The 12,689-nt window shown below is 32.5% G+C and overlaps 1 protein-coding gene across 10 annotated transcripts in view; it reads left to right on the forward strand.

Annotated features, from left to right (window-relative positions):
• Window positions 1–12,689, forward strand: part of GRIK2 (glutamate ionotropic receptor kainate type subunit 2) — a 672,448-nt gene that overhangs the window by 538,777 nt on the left and 120,982 nt on the right. For 8 of the 10 annotated variants that reach the window (XM_030809503.1, XM_003258377.4, XM_030809504.1 and 5 more), the window contains one exon: window positions 1,348–1,565. In XM_030809503.1, the coding sequence (XP_030665363.1) occupies window positions 1,348–1,565 (218 nt within the window). Of the gene's footprint in view, window positions 1–1,347; window positions 1,566–6,962; window positions 11,266–12,689 lie in introns of those variants that run through there. The other 2 variants (XM_030809506.1, XM_030809511.1) reach the window with 2 other exon arrangements.

Consider the following 12,689-nt stretch of genomic DNA (forward strand, 5'->3'; position numbering starts at 1 on the left):
TTTCTGTTTTTTTTTTCCTTACAGAGTCGTAGGCAGAATCTGGAGCTGGAGTTGGCTGTCATGTCCAAGTTTGTCTGCTTTTAAAATTTTGTTTGTTTGTTTGAAATTGCAATGGTAAGATGAACTGCAGTATAAGATGGGCTGTTTTGATATAGTGCAGTCATAATACCACTTATTTTTCAAGCTTCACATGAATAATTTGTTTTATTTTTTATTCTATCTAAAGATGTGTTACCTTACTGCATCAGAGATTATACTAAAGATATGACTGTAAGTCCGTCTTTGCTTCATTCCATTTTACTCAAACACAAATAAAATTAAGTACTTTTAGTCTATGCTTTCTTGATAGATTCAAAATGATTAAAAGTGAATAGTAATATATGCATATCTACAAATTTAGTATACCTTACCTATAAAAAAATCGCACATACTGATATATGTTTATTTAAGCATTAAGAATATAAACAATGTGGTAAGCTGTAATTAAAATTTAAATAACAGACCAAATTTTAAATTGGTAGGATTTTGTTTTATAGTCTAAATGAATTAAAATTAATAATAGTCAAAAGTAAAATATAATTCTCAGATCCCATTCTTTTATTAATACCATGAGCAGGCAACTCCAGCCATACATTCTGATATATTTATAAAATATTTATATATGTATAAAAATAAATGTGACAATTTAGCTATATATTCTTATTTTAATTTTTTTAATTGATGCTAACCATAGTGATGGGAGATATTTGCTTATACAGGAGAACATAATTTATTATCTTATTTTAAAATAAACATTACACTAAAACCCCATATCATTTCAAGAAATGTGGGTAATAGTAGTTATTTTATTATTATATGTAACTTTTAAAAATAATAAGATAGACAAAATGTTTGAGCTACATGCACATGAAAAGTGAAATTTACAAAAAGCTTAAGAAATGGATCCAAAATATATTTAAGCACTTCCTCTGAAACCCTCATAACTAACAAAATATGAAAAAACAATAAATATGGTTTATAAACCAAAAAGCTTAAAAAATCTCTTCTAATGCTATTTTTATTAAAGATGTTTACTCATTAATATTTTAATTGGAACTTTGCATCATCTCAGGTCGAACTTGAGTCTCCTGTCACTATATTTAAACAAGAATGTCCTAAAAGATTGTCTATTTTGTGAAAATAGCCTCTGCTCTCCCAGTGGTTGTTGCTTGCTTACTAAAGAAATATGTAAATCTTTGATTTAAGCTTTTATTACACAGTGATTCCATTCTGCCACTGTGACCAAAAGTATCTGATTGCTGATCAAATTCTCTATATTCGTTTCACCTTTCCCCCACTCTCTGTTAGGTTCTGAGCTCATGCCCAAAGCACTGTCCACCAGGATAGTGGGAGGCATTTGGTGGTTTTTCACACTTATCATCATTTCTTCGTATACTGCTAACTTAGCCGCCTTTCTGACAGTGGAACGCATGGAATCCCCTATTGACTCTGCTGATGATTTAGCTAAACAAACCAAGATAGAATATGGAGCAGTAGAGGATGGTGCAACCATGACTTTTTTCAAGGTAAGTTCTGCTGGTTACCTAAAATTTACAAATTAAAATGATAGAGCACAAACTTCTCTCGATTCACAAATGTAAGAGTGTAACAACGCCATTATTTGTGCACAACTCTTAATAATAGCATATACCTCAAGGGGTGGAGAGGTGTACAACTGAACGTATGCTCATCAAGACCAATCATTTTAATCTTTGAAAATGCTAAGGAGGTTTTGCTTTACAATATTTTGTTCCTGTTTTGAGGAAAATCAGCCCAAGGGTAACATTTTTTCCCAGTAAGCTTTTCTTTTTGAATAAAACAAAATGTATTTTTTGAAACTGTAATAGTAGGATGTTCAGATTCTACAAAACTTTGCTATTCCAGAAGAATAGAATAATTACTTGGAAAAATGTTTCCCATACATACATTTACTTTTGTTAAAATGAAGCAAGATTTAAGGGCTAAAAATACAGAAACAGTTCTTATTATCTATACATTCACCAAGTTAATAGTCTGGGAGACACAGAGTTGAAAGGGGCTCTCCCATTGAACTCAGTGGTTTCCAGAGAGACAGCCCGTAGAACATTTAAATGAAAGTGTGCTTGTAAAAAGTTTCTGTCATATAGAGTGCCTTGCCCTCCTCTATTTTTTTCCTCTCTTCTCCTTACTCTGGCCCACTCACTGGGCCAAAGTAGATCAGTTGAGGGATTTCACTTTAGGTAGCTATTATCACTTTATAATTCCTTTTATATCTTACCAAGTATTTTTACAGTTTTTGTATGTTGGGCAAATTTTAAAACATTGATATTTTCTTTCTGTGTTCACAGAAACACAACTGGCAGTTCAAATGTACAGTGGAAATAGTAATTTTTTTTAAAAAAATGATTAATTCAAGCTATAAAATAAATTATTTCAGGAAGCATTCATCAAGTTTCTATTGAGTGCCAGAAGTTGCACAATACACTGAGTATTCTAGTTCTCACTTTCGATGAGATTATAGTTTAGTTGGAGATAGAATAATAAACTTAAAAAATCACTGAATTTGGTTTTATGTGACTTAAGTCAGTATTTTGTCAAATTATGTAACTTTCTTTGTAAAAATTTATATAAAATTAACTTTAAAATAAATTTCTGGAGGACATCCAATTCCCCCAAAAATAAGATAAATTAGATTAGTCAAATATTTAAAATTTAATTATTTTCAAAGTGAATTTCTCATATAACTAGATTAAATATTGGATATGGATTTCACATTTACTTGGAAAATGACTTATTTAATCAAATTTATTGAATAATCAAATATAAGCAAAACATTACGTTCAGTATGGTCCTATTTGACTATATTAATTGCAATGGATCAGTTTTTCTTAATTGAATATTGGGAATTTATAAAGATTTCCTTTCTTATCAAACTTGTTAATATTTTTGTGTTTTTATAAAGAAATAAGCTGCTAGGCCAGGCACGTTGCTCATGCCTGTAATCTCAGCACTTTGGGAGGCCAAGGTGGGTGGATCACTTGATCCCAGGAGGTTGAGATGGGCATGGGTAACATGGCAAAATTCTGTCTCTACAAACAGCACAAAAATTAGTCTGGTGTGGTGGCATGCACCTTTAGTCCCAGCTACTTGGGAGGCTGAAGCTGGAGAATCACTTGAGTGGGGAAGGCAGAGGTTGTAGCGAGCCAAGATGGTGTCATAGCACTCCAGCTTGGGCAACTAGAGTGCAATCCTGTCTCAAAAAAAAAAAAAAAAAAAAAGGAAAATAAATAAGTTGCTGAAATTGCTGAAAGTGCGTTGTCAGTGTCAACAACTTGAAGGAAGTGAATGTGTGACGCATTTAAATTATTCCAGTATCCAAATGACTTTTGAATTGAGTTTGTAAAATATAATACAACCTATTGTACCTAATACAAAAATTTGACATCAGAAGTGTTTATTTCTGGTTCATAAACATTTCCGTTTTAATTTTATTTTTTCCAGAAGACTCAAATATTTTGTTTTAAAGTTCAAATATACTAGTAGCAAAGTTCATTTTTGAAAAATCAATTACCAAACATATTTATTTTTTCTTTATAAAATTTTTATTTTTAAGCTTATTTTCTTAATTCTTTGTCTTTTCATTCTTTTGTTCTTTTTTTAATAGTTCAATTGCTTTTTGCTATGCAATTTTTGCCTGCTTTCACTTTTCCTTGCTACTGACTTTTCTTCTTACTCTTTTTTATCTCTTGTTGTTCTCTCACACATGAGTGCCTCTAGCACCTTGAGAAAGTCGACACTACACAGCTTTCTATTTCCAACAGCACATATATTATTTCTTTAGAATTGTATCTGGAATGTACACAAGTCACAATAAAAACCACACAGTGATAATCACTAAGTTGACAGCTACCTTATGTTGCTAATATTATCACATGCTGAATTCTATTTTCCTATTGAAACTAGGAAAAGAAAATTAGAACTCACAAGAATACTAAATGTTGATTTTTTTTGGTATTTTAATGTAGCCTTAAAAGATTCCAATTTCAATTTCATGTTTTCACTTGTTAAGTATATAGTTATTCCAGCTATGTTATGAAATTCAAAAAAAATTCTAGCAGTCTGGAATTCAAAAACTACCTACTCATTTTGAAACTGTACAGTGAACCAGAGACTACTGTGTAGTGTATTTACATTTTATACAATTCTTTCATTTTTCATTTAACAGCCACACATACAAACACTCTGGAAAGCACCCTTAAGGTATTGACTTCTAAAGGAATCTCCATCTTGTTTTTACTAATTTAGCAAGACCCTGCTGTTAATTAATTGTTCTGGAATACCTCCTTCCAGAAAATTATTATAAAAAATGATATAGTTTTGTTACTATTAGAAAGAAGAGCTGGCTCCAGATATCTGGTGTTAAAGGGTGTAAATCCTCAGCATTGCAAAGACATAGCAGAATTACATAGCTGTTCTTCAACATTGAATAATTCCATTTCCAAAGACCGGGATTGATTTTGTTCACTGAGCTCAAGGTGCTCAAAGTATATTATCTTTAAGAAAAATTCTTCCTTCTTTTTCTCTATATCCATTACATACCACACAGACTCTCCTCAGAGATAAATGTAAAGCCATGACTGGAAAAAATAATTCAAAATAGGAGATAGTGATTCTCACGTTATTTTCATGTAAGCAATAGAAAACTGCATGATATCACCAATATGTTCTTAATCATATTTAGATAGTAAAATAGATGACAGTCCAGGAATTTTATTAAGAAACATTAAAGGAGGAGTCAAAACCTACTTGGAATCTGGGAATTTAGTGTACTAGAACTGAAATTTCACCCCAGGGCTAACCATTATGCAACATGTTACCAAGCAACAGGAACATTCTTTTCTCCCTGAAGTATAAAGGCTAGGAGAGTGGAAGCCTATACATTATAGGATCAAAAATCACTCAGCTACAGCCTGTAGGTGTTATGGCCTCTTTTGAGAATTCCTGTATTTTTGAAGTGAGTCACGTTTTACAAAATGATACCAAATACCCTTGTTTCTATGAAATCCATGACTTAAATTTTCCAATTTTTAGAAATTCTTTGTCTGGGTTTGGCCTACCTGAAATCTCTGACTTTATTATGTGCACTAATACAGTATGTCCATCTAAAAAATATAGTATCAAAGGAAGAAACGTGCTTTTTTGTATGGTCATTAAACAAAATGTTGGCACGTATTTTAAAAATGTAAGCTCCATCCAAATTGATGTATTCCTAGTCCTGTGTTGCATTCTATACCTTTACATCTCTTTCTCTAGTGCCCATTGTGCTCTGTTTTCATCCCCATCCTTCTCTACCAACCTAATTGGTTATATTCTCTTTATTCCTTAGATTCTAATCTATACATCACTTATTCTAGGGAAACTCTCCTGATGCTTTTCATACCTAAATCTGCCCAGTCTGGTTACAGTGCTCCTCTTTTACATTCTTTGAAGTTTTTTTTTTTTTAAATTTATGTTATTGTTAAATTACTAATCCAAGATGTGTTTTCTTGGTTCCTGTATGTTTCCACACTCTACTGCACAGCAGGAGAATAGGGATTGAAAGAATCTGTATCATTCACTTTTGTATCTCTAGTTCTTGGCACTGAACTTACATGTCTTGAGCTTGTGTTAATTATTAATTGCCACAAGAATATTGCTTAACAAACAGCCAAAAACTTAGTGACATGTAACATAAACTTTTATTTATCTTCCAAGTCAGCTGTCCTTCTCACAGAAACTTGAGAGCTCAAGTTTCTACATTTACAGACTCAGTTCCTTCTACACCAGGGTGACAGTGCTTTTACCCGTACAATTTCTTCTTAACCTTTAAATGTGTCTAATTGAATCTACTTATATTGTAAAAGCCACACACGCTATTCTTTTAAAGGCATGCCTCTCTTCAGACAGAATCATTGCTACTTTGGGCTAGAAGATCTTTATCCAAATGAGAAAATCTACAAGGTATTGCCTTGACTTTTTTAGAGGTTTTAAGAAAGCATCTAACGCATCATGCTTAATTTGATTCTTAATTAAGGCTTGTGGCCATGTTGAGAAAATTTTAAGAACTTTTGCTGGCTTGAGACACTGAAGATTAGAAATACGTTTGTTATCCAACCATGCAAGTATTATCCCCTCTACATCACCTCTAAATTCAGCTTGCAAAGTGGTCAGTTCTTTTAAATTTTCTTTTCCTCTCCTCCTCTTTTTCCTTCTCTATCTCCTTGCTGTTGTTCTGATTACTCTTCTACCTCTTTCTTGTCCTACCTTACATGTAGCTAAAACTAGCCAGCTGATACTTTGAACATTTTGTCATTTTGTTTGGCTATCTTTTGGCTAAATCCAAAAGATTATTAGTTCATTTTCTATCTTTCAAGTCACTACAACTACAACGTGTAATTAAAAATAGTATTTTCCCCTATATTTGTGGATTCCCATTTTCCCAGCCTCCCCAAATGATGATTTGATTATTATCTGCTATGTGTGCCCTAAATCAATGCCACAGCTTTTCTTTATTGCAGCACCTTGTTACTTGTGTCAACTTCCATACAGTTATCCATTGGCACAATGAATTTTACATTCACTGATGGAAAACATGTGACAGAGGCTTTCAGGTATAATGTGTGATTATGTGCAAAATTTTATTATTCTACAGGATAGTCAAAGGTATATTCAAAACATAGAGCCCTCTATAGCTTTCCCATTTTAATTATCTGTTAAAAGTCATTGATTTTGAAGTGTAGGTAATGAAGTTAGGTATGAAAAGCAAGTGGGTTATTCCATCCTAGGTAAAACGTTTTAATTTTTGGTACTGAGCAAAAGAGGATTTTTCTGGGGAGATTTTTCTCTTTCTTTCTTGTTTTCTCTGTCTCTCTCTCCCTTTCTTTTTTATCTTTTAACTTTTACAGCCTTCCTCTGCAAAGTACATTCTAAATTCCAGCTCATTTATCTTCAGACAACTTCTAAGGAAGGTAGGAAGCAATTATCATTATGCTCATTTAGCAGATGAGGAAACTGGGCCACAAAAAGGTTAAGTGACTTATTAATTATAAAGGCTATAACCAAGGAATGCATAGTATCACAATAAAGGTAATAACCAAAGATATCGTCACATAAACCATCATTACTCAAAAGACCTAAGTGTATTAATCATTTTGGCTCACCCACATGACCTCAACTGCTTGATTGTATTAAGTTTCTAAAACATTTGCCTTATAGCATTGGGGCAGATACAGCTGTAACATATTCTTTATAGTCTGCCATTTATTCTGATCTTACCAGTTCAATAATCTTCTAAAATTGTTATGTTGGGGTGATAGTATATGATAGTATATGGTGGGGTGATAGTATATGTTTTGAAGTCTGAATTGCTAGCGTGGCATGCCTGCAATAATTTTTTGGAGAGCTTGAGTGATTTTGCTTTCAGTATACTACAAGAATATAAGTAACTTTTATATCGAGAGATAAAATGTAAAAGGTTGGTAGTTTACTGCAAGTCCTTATTAGATCTAAAAACATGTACTATTCATTAGAGATTGCTCCTAATTTTGTAAATATAGCAAGATTTCTAGCTAAGTGTAGTTGTCTGTAAGAAAAGGTTTAATAATTATTTGTCAGCACATGGTTAGAAATCAGGTTATGTCTTTTAGTTTGCACATGTTTACTATTACCCAGATTCTAATAATTTTCCACCACTATCCAGAAGGAATGCTTTTACAATATGACTATTAGAAATTCTTTATGGTACTTCAGTAAGTATAGGGAGGATGTGTTAAATAGCTACTCACATGAGTTGGCTTGTTTATTTAGGTGCTATTAACTAGCCACATAGCTTTTTCTCATGTCATTTTTATTTATTTTGAGTTGAATAGGGAGTCTTTTCCCTTTTGAGCACTTGTGTTTCTCAGAGTTGTATTTTATTTTGTATGTCTAAGTGAAAATTGAGAAAATATATGTTCTAAGGGACCTGAGGAGTGAACATTCATCTTTTCTTTGTAAACCTTTATTGTAGGTTTTTCTATCATGGGGATTGAAAGCATAAAGGTCCATATTTGAGACCTGGGAGAATTGTACCTGAGACTTTGTGTTTACCTAATGGAGACTGAATTAAGAAGAGATGACTTTTAAGTGACATTAAGGACATGGTATTAATTGGCCTACTGTATAGATTTATATTAAATTGGGTTCTGAGCAAGAGCTTTGAGATTTGTGTTCATGTAGTTTTCTTGCCTGAGCTTATTTTACTACCCTATAATATTTAGTGGACTACTTCTGCTCCTTTCCTTGTTGTGAAAAAAAAAAGTGCTATTTTAACTGGCAAGAGTAAATTAGTACACAATCCTAATTTACATACTGCTTTGTGTTACTTGAGAATCCCTCGATATTCCTTTGCAGATCTAAACTAAAACAAAATGTTCCTCAAACATGACATGCTGCTCTAACTTGGAAGATGAAATACCTGATATACTTAGGTTTCTAAGCCAGAAACCATTCTTTCCAACTTGCTTGCAAATTACTGATTAGGATAGCTATGGCTATTTAGAACACATAGAAACTTTAATTTTTTGTTTGTCTCACATATTGAAGTTTATAGATAATCTTTCTTTTTCTTTGTGATTTAATGAGTTAAACAAAACATAAAAGCTTGATGTGGTTGATCACCAATGTATCTTGGCAGTAAGATTACATTAATGGTTAATATCGTTAATGAAATTTTTATTTGTTCATGTTGCTGTGTTCTTCATTGTCCGTCAGACATTTTTTTCTAGAAATCTGAAAGAAATATCTCAGTGAAGATTTTTATAGTTATATAATTTTTCTAACTCACCCAAATTATTTTTCCTTCATTAATGGTGTTGAAATATTGGATGTGGGAAATTCACTACAGCTAGTATTAGATTATGTGGTAGTATTTTGTTCAATAAAATAAGGTTGGTATTTTAAAGTGTCATTATATTTTTATTAGTGTCTAATGTAGTTTTAATATAAATTGGTCATGTCTGATATAAATATTTAAAACATGACTATTTATTATGTCTTCGATTTATTTGTATAGTAAGGAAGTTATTTTTACTCCCAGAGGTTGTCTCCCTCCCCCTTTCCTCATCTAACACACAATTTATTGTACGTGAGGCCTGATCCTATGTTTATTACAGGGATTTGCATAAGGACTACAGGAAACCAACACCATTTTACTATGTTCCCATTGCAAGAAGTAAAATGGTGCCTTTGAGGAAAGCTGCTTCATCAGACACTAGTTCAGCATGCCAAGTTAAAGCCATCAATGGTGAAACAGCAGATGTGAAGGCTAGTTGGCATGAAAGCATATGAGTCAAAGACTTTCCTATGGGAAAGAAAGTGCTTCATTACACTTTATCTATAGTGAGAACATTAGGTTTATCAAGCTGTCTGAAAATTAGAATATGATGAGTTTTATTACTCTCGCTCTGCCAGAGTGAATTCAATGGTTAAAAAGAAAGCAATAACACCATTTTGGGAATTATAAGAAGTGATTAGGGTTTTAGCATATTTAAACTTGGAAGGAGCAGCAACTTTTATCTTCGAAAGTAGCCTCTCTAAAATATCTAAGGGACAGAAGTTTAATCCTTCTCTAATTGCTACATTTGCAATATGTGTTAACACAGCTTTGGGCACTTTAACTGAATAAAGAAGTTGTATGTTTGACTGAAGTGTAAAATCTGAGAAACAATGTTTTAATTGCCTTGGAAAATATGTGCATGAGGCCCTGCCACTCCAGCATATACTAGTACACTACGGTTCTTTCCCTCCCTTGTTCTCCCTCCTCTACTCTGTGCAAGGACCATTCCTGCTGTTTGTCAAGTCAGGTTGGCAGCTCAAACACTGTGTCCCAACTCATCAGACTTAGGAGCGAGGGCCCCACAAGGAGTGAGAAAACTCAAAAGTCAGTTAATACAGTGATGTTGAGCTAGCATGTCAAGAGCTGGGTAATGGATAATAGTTGTCACTGCGAGAGTTTATAGCCACTGGTTAGGCAACATTCTGAAGGAAATTCAAGAAGGACATATTTTGGATGCAAAAAATAGGCTGAGAAAATATTATCCAAAAATACCTTGACATTCTAAAAATTGCAGTGCTTTATATCTTACATAAAACTAAAATGACAAATTCCATTTCTTCTATATAAATTGCTGAATAGAAGCATCATTTGGTATTTTTAAAACAAACATACAAACAAAAAACCCCAGACTCTAATTTGTTAATGTTTTGAGGAAATTATACTTATTGTGGCTGTGAAATATCTATTGATCGTTTTGGGGGTGGGGGGTGTTGCTGCTCTGACTTTTGAGTATCAGCAAAGACATATTGTTCTCATTTCTTAGATAGCCCATTAATTACAAGGCAAATATCCTGAAATTTGTACTTAATTTAAAATATCCTTGGCAGTTTAATGGTCTTGATTTTCCACATTATTATGCTGCCTTTTCAGGGAGAAGCTATTCTTTTGTTGCAAAGGCATTTTAGACTAATTAGCATCTTTGGTCAGCTGAATTTTCATTTGTTCATTTATTTTCCTGTCTCTTTCCAAAAGCCAAATTATTCTAAAAACAGTAATATCACTTTGTTGTTTGTTATTAAGAGCTGATTGAAGGTACCACATACTAGTTAAGTTTTTTTTTCTTTCTTTATGAAGCAAAAGGAGATTTACTATTATTTGCTGCTACTTCCATCTTCAATGTTAGACTTTTATTTAAAGATAATACTGTACTATTTTACCCCTTGGGAGCAAGCAAGATGTCAAGTGATGCATCCTTCTGATGCTCAATAATCTTACCACTTTATCATGCATATTTGCAAGGAGGAAGCACAGTTTATAAATCATCTCTGTTTATTTTACATTCTTCTCCTTAACTCCAGATATATCAGGAAAAGGACAAAATAAATTTTGGTGCTTGTTCATAAGTGTTGATAACTGCAAATTGAATATAATAAATTCCTCAAAAATACTGCTTTAAGAAATAAAACTTGGTTAAACATTGATGGTAAATGTCTTATTCTTAAAGAGATCTTATTCTGAGACAACTTGAATCTTTATTTTTATGCTGTGATATTAGTGGCTGTGGCAGTGCCTAGAATTGTTTAATTGCCTAATGCACAAAGGTGAACGCTTTTATTGATGTGTATTCAGAGAAGTTCTTTAATAATTTTATAAACAAAGAACTCTCCAGATGACTGAATGTGTCTGTGTGTGTGTGTACATGAAGAGTGTGTTCTGTAAGAATAAGGTATGCTTTCTTAATTTGAGTTAAATTATGGATGGTTATGTAATTCATTTCTCTATACCCAGTTTCCATCTTAAATCTATTTAGAGAAAGAGTAGTTCAGGGATGGCAATAAAATGTACTTTTACATTTCCTGATAGTATTTGAATTATGCTTCTGATTGTCACTAGCCTATTGTATACACCATAGCACAAGTGGAGTTCAGTGAAAAGATTTGATTATCTCTAAAGGTAGGTGTTTCATTTATTAAATATTGTAATTACAGCTAATCAGAAGCTACACATTAAATTAGTTTGCTTTGTAGGTCCCTTGACTGTTTTCAGAACACTATGAGCTTATGGTTCATTTCAATTTATTACAAAAACAATTCAATAAAAGCCAAAGAATTGGGAAACAGCATTAGTAATGGATATAATTTATTGTTGAGTCAATATAATAGTTTAACATAATTATTAAAGGCATAGAACAGGTTGTGGCATAAAATCCTACATTCCTCACTCATTACAGATTTATTTAATTTCTCTGGGTTTCTGCTTTTTTGAATTTATCTCCCATAGATAAATTGAGAGTATATGTCTTATATATTATTCATATACCACTGAACATGTACTAAATTCTCAATATATATTTGCTATTATCCTTATTGTGAGGAGCTTAAATGTTGAATTGTTAAATTTCAGTAGCAGATGAAACCATTTCCCCCAATATGAATACTGTACTTTTGCAAATACAGGTTACCTATGGTTAATGCTGCAATCTGACACTCAGTTGCATTCTCATTTCAGTAATAATTTGGTCCTGATTTTAGATTATTAATAAACAAATATTCTGGATTACTCTCTAATCTCACTGAAAAGATAAAGTACATCAGGAATCTATTTCAATGTACACATTACAGATAGTCAATCTTTTAAAATGGATTTTATTATTTTAATGCAGTTTCATGGTCACAGCAAAATCAACATCGTGGGACTTTAAATATATTAATTCACACTCTTCAAGAGTTTTTGTCAGCCTTCTCTTTCAAAACCAGGAAATAAAAACCCAGCCTGACTCCAACAAATAGATATAACTAAACTGAGTGACTTAGGATTCCATATTGTCAGAATGAAAAGTGGTGACAACCCAAGATGGTTATGACTGAGTGAAATGAATTTTATTAAAAACGACCTTCTTTATGATCTACCTGGAAAATTTTAACAATTAGGGAGGTGTTTCAGAAAGGATGTCCCCAATTTGGTGGTGATAGTTATAATGAGAGTTGTGTTGAAGAAAGTGCTGATTGTGACAGAGGCCGCCTTGGAAATTCAGAAACAAATGTATGTTTGTGAGAAAAAAAATAATTAACTTGCAGATAAACAGCAAAAGTTCTTC

Source organism: Nomascus leucogenys, chromosome 3 (assembly GCF_006542625.1).
Source record: "Nomascus leucogenys isolate Asia chromosome 3, Asia_NLE_v1, whole genome shotgun sequence".
NCBI classification, from domain to species: domain Eukaryota; kingdom Metazoa; phylum Chordata; class Mammalia; order Primates; family Hylobatidae; genus Nomascus; species Nomascus leucogenys.